We start from the raw sequence: 17,197 nt of genomic DNA, 5'->3' as shown, positions 1-17,197 counted from the left end.
AGGACTGTGTGAGGTCAGCAAGATTTTTCAGAAATCTTCCTGAATAGTTGATCATTCCTAGCAGGCTCTTCACTTCTTGTGGAGATTCCAGTGTTTTATTTTGTAGGAAATCTGCTATCTTCTTGGGATCAGGATGAACGCCATCAGCTGAAAAAGTAAGTCCGAGGAAGTTCAGTTCACTTGATGAAAGTGACATTTATTTTCATTTCAGCTTCTTGGAGTCGCTGCAGAACGGCTTCCAAGGACAGGTCGTGCTCCTGTTTTGTTTTTCCAAAAACAAGAATATCATCACTAACATTCAGGACATTGGGGATGCCGTTGAGCACTTGGCGTATGTTGTTCTGAAAGATTCTGAACTGTTCTGAAAGACTGAACTTCGGCTGATGCCGAAGTTTAGTCGTTTGTAGCGAAACAAGCCAACATGTGTCGAGAACGTGGTGAGTTGCCTTGAGGAAGGGCCAAGTTCCAACTGATGATATCCATTCTTTAAGTCAAGATTGGAGAACAATGATATCATCCACTATTGGGCGCAAATGTCGTTCACGTTGAATGGCAGTGTTCGCAACACGTATGTCAATTCAGATTCGAATTTCATCAGGCTCATGCGGTTTATGCACAATAAACCACAGGGTACACCCACGTTGTATGTCCTATGGCTCGCTCAATTATGTCTTCTGACAGGAGGCGTTCAAGTTCTTTCTCCGTGGTGTCACGTAAGGCAAACGGAATACGCCTGTGTGGTTGTGCAACAGGTGGGACAGTGTCGTCCATAAAAAGATGAATGTGCTGGTTTTGAGTTTTCTAACTCCACTAAACAACCTAGGGAATTATTCCATGATTTACTTGTCACCTTGATGCTCATTAACTTGGTATGTGATCTGGACAAGCCCCAGGTTGGATGCTGCTGTGAAGCTTAAGAGTGGTGCACACTTTCTTCGATTGACAAAGATGTCTTCTTCAATGAAGTTATCTTTTAGCTCATTGTGACAGAGACTTTGCCTAGAAGTTCAAGTGGAGATGTTGCTTTGTACGGGAACACTCTGATGGATGTTTCTTGGAGCTTCATCTTTAGGCGAAAGCTCTTAAAGTCATTTTCGCCAGCAATTGACACGGTTGCACCTGTGTCGATTATCTAAGTGAGCGGCACATTGTTGACAGTGACAATGACTTTTGGAGATGGGCCTGTCTGAGGTGAAGTCATGGCAACGAAAACATACTCTTCACAGATTGAACTGGTGTCACGGGTGGCTACACATTCTTTGGTACTTGAACTTTTCTTACTGCAGACTGTCTGTGAATTCCTGTTTGGACCATTGTCACAATCCACTACTTGTACCATTTGTCTCGTTGAACGACAGAATTTTGCAAAGTGACCAACCTTGTTGCATGCCTTGCATGTCTTGCCCCATGCAGCACAACTTGATCGTCCGCCTTGGTGAGGCCACTTGACGCCGCAGTTCCGAGAATCTGCTGATGAGACCCGAGGTCATTGCGGGGCATAGGTATGTCGTGGCATCTGTCGGCCATTTCATTGGTGTTGGCCATGGTGCTGTCCTTGCTTGTGCACTGCAAGCACGGCCGCATTGCTATCGACGTTCTTTTTTATTTCTGATACATCCCGTTCGACATCCTCGAGTATTTTTCCCTGTTTAAGCAAGTCTGCTAAAGTGAGGGAATGAAGCATTGCATATTTTCGAAGGCAAGACGAGGTTGTGGAGAGGATTATTTGCTTCTGGACATCAGCGTCGACGTTCTTGAAGTTACAGTGGCAAGAGAGCTGCTGGAGGTGCGCGTAGAAGGCGTCCAGTGTCTCACGAACATTTTGCTGGGCTTGGCGAAATTTGTAGATCGCAAATGTCCAGTTCACTCGCGGGGCGAAGTATGCTCTCAGTTTCGCTCGTGCGGCATCGTATTCTGGCGCCGATGGGCTCTGCGTGGTCTGGGTCGTGCTTGTAGCTGTTGCAGCTTGTCTAGGGCTGTCGGGGAGAAAGCGAAATATGTCGTAGACTTCCTCGCCGACGTAGTGCAGGAGGAGCGCTTTCTTGCGTGCATCTGCTGTGACATCACACGCTAAAAGAAATTTCCCGAACCTTTCTATCCATTTGGTCCATTCGTGACCAATATTGTTGGCGTCTGTGGCGCGAAGGTCGAAACTTGGAAAGGGAGGGAGCGCGTGTGCCATGGCTGCAATTGCCGGTTACCGCTTGCTGCTGAGGGATGATACGACCAAATGACTGTTGGTTTGGCACTCACACGAGACCGACTAACACCCGGCCTAGGAAACTCGGCCGCTCTGGTGGCAGAGGTAATAGGTGCTATCCTTCGGTAGGGCGGGAAAGCAAATCCGCTTCCCTTGTACGACCTCCTAGATCGGCGCGCGCCCGCTCTCACTGATCCAGGAAGCCGTGCCCTTTCGCCCCTCCTCTCAACTCCTCAATGCCTTCTCTCGCAACGCCCTCACCTTCGACTGTGTCCGCGCGCGCCCGGCGGCCCGCCGCCAGCCTAGCCCGCGTCATGAAGTTTCACGTTTCGTTATCTACAGCTATCGGGAAGCGTGCGCTGCTTTGCGTTGACCGGCGTGGGTAGTTTCGTCAGTTTCGTAGTCCTCGATAGCGGTGTGCTTGTGCTCCGCGATGTTTCCCCCGTTTCACGACTCGTACCACTCGTGCATGATGCAGTGGTGCACGAATACCTCAGAAACAAGCCCTGCAAGGTTGTTCCGGGTGCCTAAAGACAACAGGTGGGCGCGCAGTCTCAAGGACATCAGAAGGCGCATGCACACGAACACAGCCCTGTCTATGTGTGTGCTCCATGAGCCTCCGGACGTCGTTGCGCCTTGATTGTGCTACACTTCCCTCTTACCGGTAGAGAAATCTGAAAATAGATGTTCGTCCTGATTGTCGCCTGGTCTATGACTTGTGTTTCTCGGTGCCAAGTCTCATTCTGCAACTTCAGTAACTTGCTTAGCTTTCCATTCCGCCCTCAGTGCTTTTTCTGTGTGTCACGTTCTACAAACGTACTAACAGCTGAAAAATTACTGTTCGTGTTTGTGTACTATCTCAGTAATCGACGATGGGAAAACCGCGCGAACAACCTTCATGTGTAGGCATGAGACGCTTTTTCTTGCTTCAAGAAAGCATGAGCGTTGCAAGTGTCCTAAATGCAGATTTTTGCAGTTCGTGTTTATTAAACAAAGGATCGAATGCTCAGTAGGTACGACTTAGTGCCTTAAGTGACGTAATTTTACTGCTAAGCATTGCATTCGAAATGAAAGAAAAGTTGTGTTGTTGGCTTATTTTGTCTGGTCTTTGATTGAGGAATAAGGCTTTTTGCGAATGTTTTCTATGTGCTGCTGCAAAAGCCGACTACCTTCTGTTCCCCTTTGCCACCGTTACTCAAGTTGTGGCCAAGTGCAAAATAATGTGGTAATGTGTATTTCAGTTTTGGTACAATGTTATTTTTATTCTGCCATGTCTTTTTCATTTTGTTCAGTAGTAATGAACATGTCACGCATTTCATATATTTTCGTGCAGGTTTATAAGTACGCTCTTGTTTTTTTTTATGGCTGTCAATCAAAGAACCTTAGCATTTTATTCTATTTTTAGGTATTTTGCATGTCATTGTTTTTGCCATTACCCTTTCTTTAGTTTTCATGACTATGTCATACACGCCGCCCAGTTTTGTGCAATATCTTAGTGCATATATCAGAAGCTCGTCTACATTTCGTCTTGAGGGCGTTATATAAAAATCTTGTTTTTTTAGATGTGCGTGTACACGAAAGGGCCTCCGCGTTTTTTGGCGTTTTTTTTTATTTCACTGTCTGTGAACTAGTATGTTTAGTGCTCACGTTTATGTCATGCACCTTTCACTATTGTTCATTTTTTAGCGTGTATCACACCACGTTATAAGAAAAATCTTTGTTTTCGGAAACGAAGTCATAAAGCGAGACCAAAGGTCTGTTGTGTTGGAAGTGGAATTTTTTTTTTTTTATGTCCCGGCACATGCTCGCATAAGTATGGGCAAGCCCACGGCACACCACGCGCCAACTCATAGTGCGCCGTAGCGCGCGCGCGCAATAAGAAAAAAAAAAACAACGCGTCGCGTACAGGCAAAAACAAAAGAAAAGTAAGCGGCGTGCGTGGCATGGGGGAACGGGATCGGAGTGGGTCGGCATAATAAAAACAAAAAGAAAAAAAACCGCTCGGGAAAGGAGGCGCCGCACGGCTGCTGTTCCTGTTGCCATGACAACGTAAACAATCGCGTGTGCCGCCATTTTGCTAGAGCATCGCCCTCCTGTTAGGGCCTTAACTGAAGGGGACCTTCGCACTAGCGTCGAAAGAGCGTCTGCTCGAAAACAGCCAATGGTATCCATGCGGAGATTCACCCCTGGGGTAACACTTCTGACACCATTTTAGTGCTCCTGCAGACCGGGATGCGGTCTGATTGATTAGGTTTGAGTGACACGGTAATACGCACTTATTGCTCAAGCTCCCGTGCTTTATTCCATGTTTCCAACCGAGTACTCACATTTGGCTAAATGCTCTTAATAGACACTACAAAGTGTGCGCGTTTCCACCAATAAATTTGCAATTACTCTTGAGGCGACTTTGGCTGCACTTATTCGGCGATGTCACATGCATTCATTGGCATAAAGATCACAAAGTCATGTGCAGACATCGCACTTTGCGGATTTGTTCGAACGACGGGTGCTTATTGTTGAGGCACAGAAGCAGCGTAACGGCAAGGGTGGAATTAAAGAAAAATACGACCGAGACATCGCATTACTCAGCAAAGTTTAGCGGCTAGTTAACATGAGCTTCCCTTCATGTAAATGGGGTTCATGGAGTTTGTCTGCGGGACGCACCTGGCACGTATGTAGACTGGGCTGTCCCAAACACCGGTAACATCGTGTTCATTCCTGCTCCAACAGAAGCCAGTGTCTTCCCTACAGCTGTCACTGCAGAAGAAGCAGTCTGGCACCCAAACAAAGGAGAAATCGCAGCCGCGAACTTCGGTCATCCTTGCTGCAAAGGGCTATCGTGTGCTACTGCTTCCGAGCGTACTGTTAGAAGCGCCCGCAAGGTGGCTATCAGCGGCGCCTCTATAGACGGTGCGCTACGCTATAGGTAAGGGTGAATTTACAGGTTAGCCCAAATTATGTCAAGGCATTCCTTCTTAGAATAGTTGGCCTCCGCTTTCGACAGCGACCGGCTAGCGTAAGGTATAACCCTTTCGAGTCTGTGTTTCCTCTATAGACTAGCACGGCGCCGAGGCCTTCGCGACATGAGACGGTGTGTATTTTTGGTATCGACATTTTCGTCGAAATGGGAGAGTACTGGAGGTGACTGCAGGCGTCGTTTAAGCTCTTCGGATGCTTTTGCTTGAGGCACCTTCCACTTAAACCTGACGTTTGATTGAGATGAGCCAGTGGCTCGGCAATATTAGAAAAGTCCTTGAGAAAGTGCCTATAGAAGGCAGAGAAGCCACGGGATCAACGCACAGCTTTCTCGTCGATGGGCTGCGGAAATATTGTTATGGCAGCTGTCTTCTCTGGGTCAGGATGGACTCCGGATTTACTGATAAAATGGCTAGGGACAAGAACTCTTCGTGCGCGAAGCGGCAGTTTTCCTGCTTCAATGTTAGCCCCGGATAACTTGATCGCTTCTAGTGCAGTTCCAAGTCGGCTGAGGTGACCGTCAAAATTAGGTGAAAAGACGACGACGTGATCCAAATAGACGAGACGTCTCTGCCATTTCACCCTCGCTAAAATCGCGTTTACCACGCGCTGGAACATTGCAGGTGCCAAGCACAACCGCAGTGCCATGACCTTGAAGTCGTAGAGGCCATCCGGTATAGTGAAGGCAATCTTTTCGCGGTCCAGTTTGTCACCTATATGTGGGAGGGGGTGTATTTCCTTTTTAGAGCTTTCCTTGAGACGGTGATAATCCGCACAAGAGCGCAGAGTTCCAACCTTCTTCAAGAAGACTACAAGAGTCACCGACGAGCCTTCCGGCGACTTGATGATTTCGTGGCGCAGCATTTGGTTGAGTTCTTGCTTCATATTTGGTGCGAATAAGAAAGTCTTCACCCCTACTTTTTATTACGAAAGTAAGATACATACCGGTACTTATAACTATATGTACTATTCAACGTATCTTATTTTTCCACATAGTCTCCATACCGCTACAGACATTTGTCCCATCGCAGTAATAAATTTGAGATGCTGTTGTCGTCAGCCAGCGACGCGCGTGGCCTCCCCGAACGCTCATTGTCACGCAAGTCTTCTTGGCCTTTCGCGAACTCACAACACCACCACCTACACTACTCAAAGCGACACATCTTTACCCATACATGGGCTGCATGTATGTGTGAATTTCGATGGGCGTTCGTCCCTTGCTCCATAGAAAACGAATCGCAGTTCGTTGCTCGTACGCCGTAGACGTGTGAAGCACAACCGTCGTCTTCGGATGGTGGATGGATGTTATGAGTGTCCCCTTTGGAAAGGGGCGGTGGGTTGCGCCACCAAGCTCTAGCTATTATACTGCCTAATGTCCTACCTAGGTTAAAAAAGAAAAAAAAATGCTATGAATTCCCACGACCAAGCTTTCTGATCCCCTATTTGCGAACTGTGCTTTTGTAAGTCTCCGTTTTTGTCGTTTCCCTACTTCCACCAATCCTCAAGCCACCTCTTACTGATCCCTATTCCCGACATGTTCACTTTTCCACTGCTCTCGCTGAACCCAAGGGCTTCAAGGAGGCCAGTGGTGCCTAAATCGACCGCTGGGCCGACGTCTTCACATTCTAATAAAACATGCTCCATAGTTTTCCTAGCTTTACCACAGCAAGCACATGCTTCTTCTTCCTTCTTATATCTCGCTTTATGGGTGCGTGTTCTAAGGCATTCCGGTCTCGCTTCGAAAAGTAATGAGCTCCCCTTTAAGTTATCATAAATTGTTTCTTTCCTGATTGCGTTTTTTTCCTCTTAAGTAGTTTCTCATGGCAGGTTTCTTTTCAATTGCCACCACCCATGAGATTATTTCAGCCTCTTTGACTTTCCGCTTGACGTTCTTTGTTGCTGTGTTGCCCACCCCACAGGCCGCATACTTGCTGGTAAGCTTCCTAGTCCTTTCCTTCCACTGTGAATCAATGTTTTTCCTGTACAGATACCTCAATACTCTCCCAGCCCATTTACTTTCTTCCATATTCCTCAGTCGTTCTTCATACTTTAAGGGACACTAAAGGTTAACATTAAGTCAACGTGGACTGTTGCAATACCATCCCAGAAACATCGAAATGCTTGTTTCATGCGAAGAAGAGACTTATTTTAAGAGAAAATGCGTTCTGAAGCGTCCGCGTACCTCTAACGCAGTTCGAATCTCCCGCCCTCCGATCGAGGAGTGGTGACGTCATGGTCTCATAGTGACGTTGCGCCGTCGGTGAGTAAAACGGCGCCCGCAGACGGCGCAAAGGCTTTTCTGCACAAAACACAAACGCGTCGCCAGAAACAGAGCCAAGACAGAGCCGACACCAGCGCGAAAGCGGAACTATGGTAGCTAGCTGAAGGGAAAGCGCGCGACGATAAGCTGGTTCTTTATTTTATGACGCCAACTTTGACGCTCGTTGCAATGGACGACCCTGACAACGACACATTGGCTCGTGATGCTGGGCTCGATTCAGCGATTTAAGCACTGATGAACGTGACCTGCTACTGAGGGCTCGCGCTGCCGGCGTCGTTGCGTACTACTACGACGGCAACTGTATGTCGTGGCTGTACATATTCGCACATTTGTAACTTTTCCTTCGTGAAAACCAAATGCCGCACTCACCGCCCCTTCTTCGACCTGCAGTTGTTCTTACGCTTCGGAGAATGCAGGCAAGACCGACGGAACAGCGCTACCGGAAAGCATTGCTTTGAAAGGCACTCCACACAACTCCAGTAAGTCGGCGTTGAACTCGTAATCCTCTGGACGAACGTCCAGCGAGCACACTATGCGATTTTTCGGCTCTTTGCCAACGCGCTGTGGCAGAAGTACGGCACTTAACCACTTCGAACGGAGAGGTTCACTCGTTGGCACACAGTGATAAGTAACGTTGGATTCGCTGCTGTAACTGCCCTTGACCAAGCTCCGCGGACCGTTCGCGCATACCACGACATCACATGGACGTGGCATTCTCGCTGCTTGTTCCAAATGCAGGTTTCGCGAGCCAGCAGAACCAGCGTAGCACGACGCGATAACGAAACAACTGAAACTCCAAAGCGCGCGCGGCGCAGAGTTGAGCGCGCAGAATCGCGCGAAAACGAAACCTTTTGACCACCCATACGGGTAACGTCAAGATGTTTTTTTCTTAGAATCGAACAGAAGTAGACAAGTAGCATTTTCTTCCGTCTTATAACCTAATGAAATGATCTTTTTTAATACGAGTAGTTGAGTACTAGTGACATAAATTATGATGAGGAGTGCCTTGGTCATCGGCCTAGTACCGGAATGTCACTGGGGGGTCTCAAATCGTGTCATACATTTACCTCAATTTCTCGGTTACTAAAGCTCTGTTCGCGATTATATTGACGCCTTAGACATTCTAGAGCATTGCTTTATCACTTTAACTTGACTTCATAGTAACCTTTGTGTCCCTTTAATTTTACTGCGAGCTTCCCTCACTTGAAAACTAGTCCAGCCCATACCACCCTGCACAGCTTCATTTGCAGTCTTCCCGTGAGCGCCCCCCCCCCCTCCCAATGCGAGGCCATCTACTGACCTTTGATTTCCATCGAGTCTTGATTTTACCCCTGATTTAAAGCAAACAACCGCATTTCCAAAAGTAAGTCCTGGAACCACTACACATTTCCACATACCTCGGACACCTCGTACCTATTGTATCCCCATATAGCTCTGTGCTTCATTATGGATGCATTTCTCTTTTCCTTCTGTTATTGTTTTTTCCTGTGTTTCCATATATCTATTGCCTTCATTTATCTATCTACCAAGGTATTTATATTCTGTTACCCGAGGTATTTCCTGGCCCTGTATCGCCACTGTCTGTTCACTGTTTTCATTGAATACCATAACACCTCATTTTCTAACACTAAATATCAAACCTGAATTGTTACCTTCCTGTCCACAGATATTAGCCAATCGTTGCAAATAACTTTGCTTGTTGGCTAGCAACACAATGTCGTCCGCATAAAATAAACCGGAAAGCTGCTGCTCTACTACTGTACTCGCCAGTGCGTGTGAAAGATTAAACCCCATATTAATTTCCACTGGCGCCCTTTCCATACTCACCATGTACAGTACATCATAAACAGTAGCGGGGATCCCTTGTGAATATGAACTTTCTCCTTGCTCCTCATCCCTTCCCATTCAACGCAAATGGTATCTTCTAGGTAAATATCTCTCAAAAGCTGGAGACAATCGTCCCCTAAGCCTTCCCTTCCAGAATATCCCACAAAATGTTGCGGTCTACGTTGTCATAGGCTCCTGTAATGTCTAAAAAGGCCATATTAACGTTCTTATTTTACTTTTGATATTTCAATACACTGAATAAAAACAAATAAGTTATCATCTAAAGGCCTACCTATTCTGAAGCGATTCTGAAGTTCCCCCAAAATGCCCCTATTCTCTGCCAATACTTGAAGCTTTAATTTGATTACCTGCATTGCTACCCTGTATATTACCGATGTAATGGTCAACGGTCTGTACGAGTGAATTCTATCTTTCTCCCCCTTACCTTTATAAATTAAATTCATTCTACTTTGTCGCCAACTGTCTGGTATTCGTCTATCTTTTAAAGTTTTTTCCACTGCTTTCACCAGAGCTTCCTTACTAATTTTTGGACCTAGTTCATTTATCAGCCTAACAAGAACCTCGTCTAGCCCTGTGGCTGTGCGCTTAGGAATTTTCTCTTCCGCTTTCTTCCAGTTGAAATTTGTCAGCACCAGCTCCTTTCCTGCACCTGGGTCTCTTTCATGCTCTTTTATTTTTCTTCATATACAACCTCGTCATTGCCTTGGAAAGATTCGGCTATTTTTCGGATGTAATTTATTGCTGCTTCTCCTTCCAGTCTGTTTTCATCTTCCTCTAGGATATGTTGTTGTATTGTTGACTTCCTGCCTAATAATTTTATGTGGTTCCAAAATATTCTAGGTGTGGCCTTCTTTTTCTCACGTATTTCTGACAATCAACGTTCACTTTCACCTTTTAATTTTGCTTGCACCAGTATTTGCACCATAGACTTTGTCTCCCGGTATATTTCCCATTTACTGGTTACTTCATCCTGCGGCAACTGCACCTTCTTTGCCTGCCTGTGCTCTCGAGATGCTTTCTGTCGCTCGACGATAGCTTCTCGTATCTGCTTGTTCCACCAACTTTTCGGTTTCTTTTTTCCTTTCCAACGAACATGTTGTTTCTCTTTCCGTATTTCAGTCGTTATTACACTTAGAAGCTCACTATATTCCCACTCTTTATTTGGCCATTTGCCAAGTTCTTCCTCGACTCTAGTGACTATATTTGTTATCTGTTCAGCGTTCAAATCTGGACTGACCATTTTGCACTCGTTGCTCTCTTTCCCAACTACATATCCTATTTTCAAAATGATGCGTTTATAGTCACTCCCTGTGCTGCTATACCCTTCCTCATCAGTGACCATTTCTCTCAAGTTATCATTAATTCCTTCTGTCATCAGTAATCAATCGTTGATTGCCGGTTTCTCACTTCCCACGTGATCTGCCCTTCACACTTAGGCCCTGTATTCACGATAACGAGGTTATGTTGCTCACAAAGGTCTAGCATTGACTTCCCGTTGTTGTCGGTATAGCCATCTAAATCCTGTATGTGGGCATTCATGTCGCCTAATAGGATAATTTCAGCACCATTCCCGGAACCCTTAATATCAGGGCTTATGCCTTCCACTAACTCTTTATTCTCTTATGTACAATTAATTCCGGTTCACAAATACGTAACGCCCAGCCAAGTTTTTTTCCCAGTCATTGTACCTGATAACCAAAGATGCTCTTGACATTTTGAATTTACTCTCTCCTATTTGGCTCCCTGATGGATAAGCTTTCCGACTCCCCCTCCCTTCAAAAACTGACTGCAGCGCCGTCCCGCGGAGCTACAGCCAGGTAAGGCTGGGCCTGTCCAAGAAAGGTCCACCGCTCCGAACGGATAAGCTGACTTCGAATTTTCAGCCGTAATTTGGCTAAAGAAATAGGGGCGAAGACTTTCTGATGAGCCCTCGTAGCTTTTCTTTCTCGTGTTGAATCTCGGTAGGGGTTCTGACTAGGTATATGTAAACTCGTAGCGAAGCTTGCATAGAAGCCCACACGTCAATAAAATGGCTATTCGTCGCAACCATCGCAATCTACGTACTGGGGGGACAACTAACAGCAAGGAAAAAATAAAAATATACCTGAAGTGACGGCACCACCGGAAATGGCAGTGACCTCGAGATCTTAAGCTGCTTGGCGCGAATATTCGAATTTCTTTAGCGTCCGGCATTTCTACCACTGCGCAAGCAGTTATTTTTCTTTTGTGACTCAGGCGAGCTTGCAACTTGCGTCAGCTGAAGCGCCAGCGTGTCATTAAGCTACAGGAGTGGAGTATGGCTCATTCTTAACATATTTAGGCGTTCATTGACGGCAGTTGCTCTAATAGGCTCCTTAGGAAGGTGAGCGAGTAGCATGGGGATAAACGGCAGTGCCACAGGTGTTTCAAGAGCAATTTCACTTTTATTCGTTTAGAGTAATGCAACCAATATAATTTAGCAAACAAATAGGTTTCTTTAGCTGAAAACTACTATGTTCAGCACACAGTCGTAATGTATAAGATATGCGAAACCTTTTCAAGTAATCATTTGCAATTCGCGCGACGCCCTGTATTCATATCCCGCGTTATTAGACAAAACAACATTGCCCCACATTATCATTTAGAAAACATTAGACATCCTAATTTTGCTGACCGTCGGACACTCAAGGCCTGTGTTACGGTTAGTGAACGAACAGTGCGCGACGTTTCTTCGCAGAGCGGTCCGCATTTATCATCTCGACGAGACACATCGCGTAGGATGCCGCAGCGTGAATTTGCACGATAACAAAAAACCTGGACTCACACGTTTCGCCAATGAATGCCGTGCGCTAGGTCACGCACAATTTCAAGTGAAGCGCACGCGGCACTTTAAACAAACACGCAAGGAAATAACGAAAAATTCGCCAGCTCATCCACCCTATGTGAAGAGCTGGCCGTTCTTGACCTGCACGCTGCGGGTCTTCGTCGGTCGGCACAGTGCACGACGGGCTGGGCTCATCGACGGTGTTACGACTTTGCACCACTGCCACCACTATTACGACTTTGAGGTGGTCCCGTAGCGCTCGTCACCCGTTTCGTGACAGAGCGTTGGTAGCGAAGACTCCGAGTCAGGCGGCGGTGAGAATAACGAAAGGGACTTTATACACTATATACAGGTCATTATACAGGACAAGATCGGATCGGCACGGGAGCCGAGAGCTCACAGCAAACGCCACTGTTCCCGCTCGGCGACGTCCGGCGAGACTCCAACGCGTGACACATCTCACTCCACTCGAGAGCGGCACTGGGCTCCCGGTGGGTCGGTGGATCCGGTTTTCCAGGCGGCGGCGTCGGGACTTATAAAGCCCCGAGAAACGATTGTTACTCAAACGGCCCAATACAAAGCCAGCACTCGACGGACGTCCGAGAGGTCAAACCAGCAAACGCGCTGGCCACCCGCTTCCAAGTTGCCGTGCGCGGTGACCTCCAGGGAAAAGGAAATACGGCGCCGGGCTGTCTAGCACTTTGTTGCACGTTTGGACATGTCGCTTGCCGATGCTTCTCCGGGGACGCCGCTGCCTGACGGCTCAGCATCTTGACTTGTCAAGGGAGAATTACGGCGCTGTGCCCTTCGGCGCAGCCCCGGGTTTGTCCAAGGGGCGTTCGCAGGATAAATTCTGCATCTTGTAGATTCGCAATCCGGGCTGGTGGTAATGGCACAACAACGGGCGCACGCCGCCGGCGCGCCCGTTCCTGGCCGTCGCTCCCGTCGTCGTTGGCTCCTCTTGCGCACGGTACGCGCCGTGGAACTGCTCAAGAACAACAGCCGTGTGGCGGGGTCGGAAGAAGCCGCCCAAGGCTAGAGAAACTGTAGCCCAAATGTAGCCAAACTCAAAAAAAGAGCAAGAATAATTGCAGCCAAATATAGCCATGTTTATTTGCAGTTTTATTCGTATTATATATGTGCGTCTGGCTTGCCATGTGCACTTTAACGTATTGCGTGTGTGGCCTCAGGTTGCACTTGCACACTTTGCAGTACGCCGTTTCGGAAGTGCCGTTACTTAAGTATGCACTTGATGGTGCAGTCCATTTTATATATATATAACGAAGTCACGTTTAGCACAAGATATGCTGTTCACCTAAGGTAGACCTTGATCATACGGTATGTCCAGGCTAAATCGGACCAAGTCTATTTTTGTTACGACTTCGTTGCGCAAACTTGTGAATTTTCCTCTATTATTGATTCCCTCATTACCTAATATTGGGCGCACCGAGTGCGCGCCTCGCGGACGGACGCACGGATGCTGTGAGCGTCCCTTCTGGAAAGGCGTGGTCGGTTGCGCCACCAAGCTCTTGTTATTATACTGCCTTATGTCCTGCCCTACGTTAAAAAAGAAAAAAAAGGAAAAAAGGACACGAGAAATTCGCATAACCAAACTTTCTGAGCCCCTATTGGGAACTTTGTTTTTGCATGCCTCCGTTGTTTCTCGTTTCCCTATTTTTCTTCCACAAATCCTCCAATCTCCTCTTACTGATCGCGCACGCTATAGAGAGCACCCTCACTATATAGGCGCTTCAACGTCCGTTATCCGTGGCCTCCAGGACAACCTCCAGGTATACACACCCGTCACACGGTGTGATCACGAATGCCACGCGTCGCTCTCAGGCGCACGGCTGACAAGAGCGTCGTGCAGCTGCTTGTGCGTAACAGCAATTAACATTTAAATTGCTGTCTTGTCACATTATCACCGTCACCATATGGTGCACCGGGAAGAATCAGTCTTTTTGCTCCTGTCGAGAGCGCTGCTGTCGCGCGCCCACTTCGCACCCTTGATCACGCTCTGCGCTATTTTGTTGTAAAGCGGAGAACTTAAGACATTCCGTACTTGAAACAATTAAGCGTGATGCTTTCGAATGCGATGCACAACCTGACATGAGAACTTAGGTAATTGCGCGAGCAGTTAGGAATTCTATTTTCTCGAATTACGTACCGAATGGTAACCGAGCAATTCACCAGTTTGCGCAAGATACACTTTGTTTCATAGTTCTATTTTCGCTCTCTCTCTCTCCCTCTTTTCAGTTAGCGTGACCCGGTTTAGCTGGGACATACTCTGTATAGTTTCCATTTACATCAGCCGCCATCTTAGGTCTCTAGCGTGCCATGAACATGCGTTAAAATAAGTCAGAAAGGCCACATGCCACTCACTGTCTACATCAGTCTAAGCGAAGTTTCAAAAGATAACTGCGCAAAACGGCACTAAGCGCGCAGTCCTTTTCGGCGACGAGCTCTTCACGAACATAGCTCGCTTGAAATGGTAAAAGTGGCGACGGCGCACAATGGCCAAAGAAAAAGGACAAGTTGATAAGAGCGGTAATCCTCCAAAAATCGGTTACTGTCAAAAAGCAAACCATGTTCATGTGCCTATAATAATAATTGGCGTTTTACGTGCCAGAACCACGATATGATTATGATGCATGCCGCAGTGGGGGACAGTGGATTAATTTTGACCACCTGGGTTTCTTTGATGTGCGCCTAAGTCTAAGTACACGGGTGTTCCTGCGTTTCGCCTGCATCGAAATGCGATCGCCGTGGCCCGTAATCGAACCAGCGTCCTCGAGCCAGCAGTGCGACTCCTCACCTGCTAAGCTGACACGCTGGGTGATGTTCACGTGACGTGATGCACTGATCTCACCGTGGCAAACACGTTTCGATAACAACACAATAATGAGTACCTGCATCTGTGACGTTACGAGCAAACCACAAGGACCCACTTTTGAACTCGGTGTCATGCTCACATTCATTTTTTATAGTTTCTCGCATATTTGGCCCACTCACCCATGGTTCGATTCTCCTCTCCGAAAGAGGATTCGATCTTAAGTCCAACCTATCGAAATTAATCCCGAATGTAAGCGCTAACAAAAATTAATCTTTCACGAAAAGGCATATGGCGGTAAAAAAAAGCCTTACCGTGAAAACATGGACCAGGTTTCACCCAGAAGCCATGAGCATGAACACACTTCTTTCATGCCGTCGCCACGATCGCCCTACGTGTACCCTGTTTTCATGCTCTCCCTTTCTGTGCATAGCCATGTTAGTACATCATCATCATCAGCAGCAGCAGCAGCAGCAGAAGCAGCCTGGTTACGCCCACTGCAGGGCAAAGGCCTCTCCCATACTTCTCCAACTACCCCGGTCATGTACTAATTGTGGCCATGTTGTCCCTGCAAACTTCTTAATCTCATCCGCCCACCTAACTTTCTGCCGCCCTCTGCTACGCTTCCCTTCTCTTGGAATCCATTCCGTAACTTTTAATGACCATCGGTTATCTTCCCGCCTCATTACGTGTCCTGCCCATGCCCCCCCCCCCCCCATTTCTTTTTCTTGATTTCAACTAAGATATCATTAACTCGCGTTTGTTCCCTGACCCAATCTGCCCTTTTCTTATCCCTTAACGTTACACCTATCATTCTTTCCATAGCTCGTTGCGTCGTCCTCAATTTAAGTAGAACCCTTTTGGTAAGCCTCCAGGTTTCTGCTCCGTACGTGAGTACTGGTAAGACACAGCTATTATACACTTTTCTCTTGAGAGATAATGGCAACCTGCTGTTCTTGATCTGAGAATGCCTGTCAAACGCACCCCAGCCCATTCTTATTCTTCTGATTATTTCCGTCTCATGATCCGGATCCGCAGTCACTACCTGTCCTAAGTAGATGTATTCCCTTACCACTTCCAGTGCCTCACTACCTATCGTAAACTGCTGTTCTCTTCCGAGACTGTTAAACATTACTTTAGTTTTCTGCAGATCAATTTTTAGACCCACCCTTCGGCTTTGTCTCTACAGGTCAGTGAGCATGCATTGCAGTTGGTCCCCTGAGTTACTAAGCAAGGCAATATCATTCGTGAATCCCAAGTTACTAAGGTATTCTCCATTAACTCTTATCCCTAATTCTTCCCAATCCAGGTCTTTGAATACCTCCTGTAAACACGCTGTGAATAGCATTGGAGAGACCGTATCTCCCTGCCTGACGCCTTTCTTTATAGGGATTTTGTTGCTTTCTTTATGGAGGACTACGGTGGCTGTGGAGCCGCTAAAGATATCTTTCAGTATTTTTACATACCGCTCGTCTACACCCTGATTCCGCAATGCCTCCATGACTGCTGAACTTTCGACTGAATCAAACGCTTTCTCGTAATCAATGAAAGCTATATATAAAGGTTGGTTATATTCCGCAAATTTTTCTATCACCTGATTGATAGTGTGAATATGGTCTATTGTTGAGTAGCCTTTACGGAATCCTGCCAGGTCCTTTGGTTTACGGAAGTCTAAGGTGTTCCTGATTTTATTTGCAATTACCTTAGTAAATACTTTGTAGGCAACGTACAGTAAGCTGATCAGTCTATAATTTTTCAAGTCTTTGGCGTCCCCTTTCTTATGGATTAGAATTATGTTAGCGTTTTTCCAAGATTCCGGTACGCTCGAAGTCATGAGGCATTGCGTATACAGGGTGGCCAGTTTCTGTAGAACAATCTGCCCACCATCCTTCAACAAATCTGCTGTTACCTGATCCTCCCCAGCTGCCTTCCCCCTTTGCATAGCTCCCAAGGCTTTCTTTACTTCTTCCGGCGTTACCTGTGGGATTTCAAATTCCTCTAGACTATTCTCTCTTCCATTATCGTCGTGGGTGCCACTGGTACTGTATAAGTCTCTATAGAACTCCTCAGCCACTTGAACTATCTCATCCATATTAGTAATGATATTGCCGGCTTTGTCTCTTAACGCATACATCTAATTCTTGCCAATTCCTAGTTTTTTCTTCACTGCTTTTATGCTTCCTCCGTTCCTGAGAGCATGTTCAATTCTATCCATATTATACTTCCTTATGTCAGCTGTCTTACGCTTGTTGATTAACT

General features: G+C 46.7%; 2 protein-coding genes across 2 annotated transcripts in view; one reads left to right on the top strand and one right to left on the bottom strand.

Annotated features, from left to right (window-relative positions):
• The window catches only part of LOC142571240 (uncharacterized), a 59,775-nt gene that overhangs the window by 21,016 nt on the left and 21,562 nt on the right, over nucleotides 1-17,197 (top strand). The gene's annotated exons all lie outside the window — the stretch shown is intronic.
• Nucleotides 1,529-2,182, bottom strand: LOC142573370 (uncharacterized). The gene has a single exon (XM_075683012.1). The coding sequence runs from the start codon at nucleotides 2,180-2,182 to the stop codon at nucleotides 1,529-1,531; it is 654 nt and encodes a 217-aa protein (XP_075539127.1).

Source organism: Dermacentor variabilis, chromosome 2 (assembly GCF_050947875.1).
Source record: "Dermacentor variabilis isolate Ectoservices chromosome 2, ASM5094787v1, whole genome shotgun sequence".
In the NCBI taxonomy this organism is placed as follows: domain Eukaryota; kingdom Metazoa; phylum Arthropoda; class Arachnida; order Ixodida; family Ixodidae; genus Dermacentor; species Dermacentor variabilis.
The sequence above is the reverse complement of the archived record's forward strand: the minus strand, read 5'-3'. Positions and strand labels throughout refer to the sequence as shown.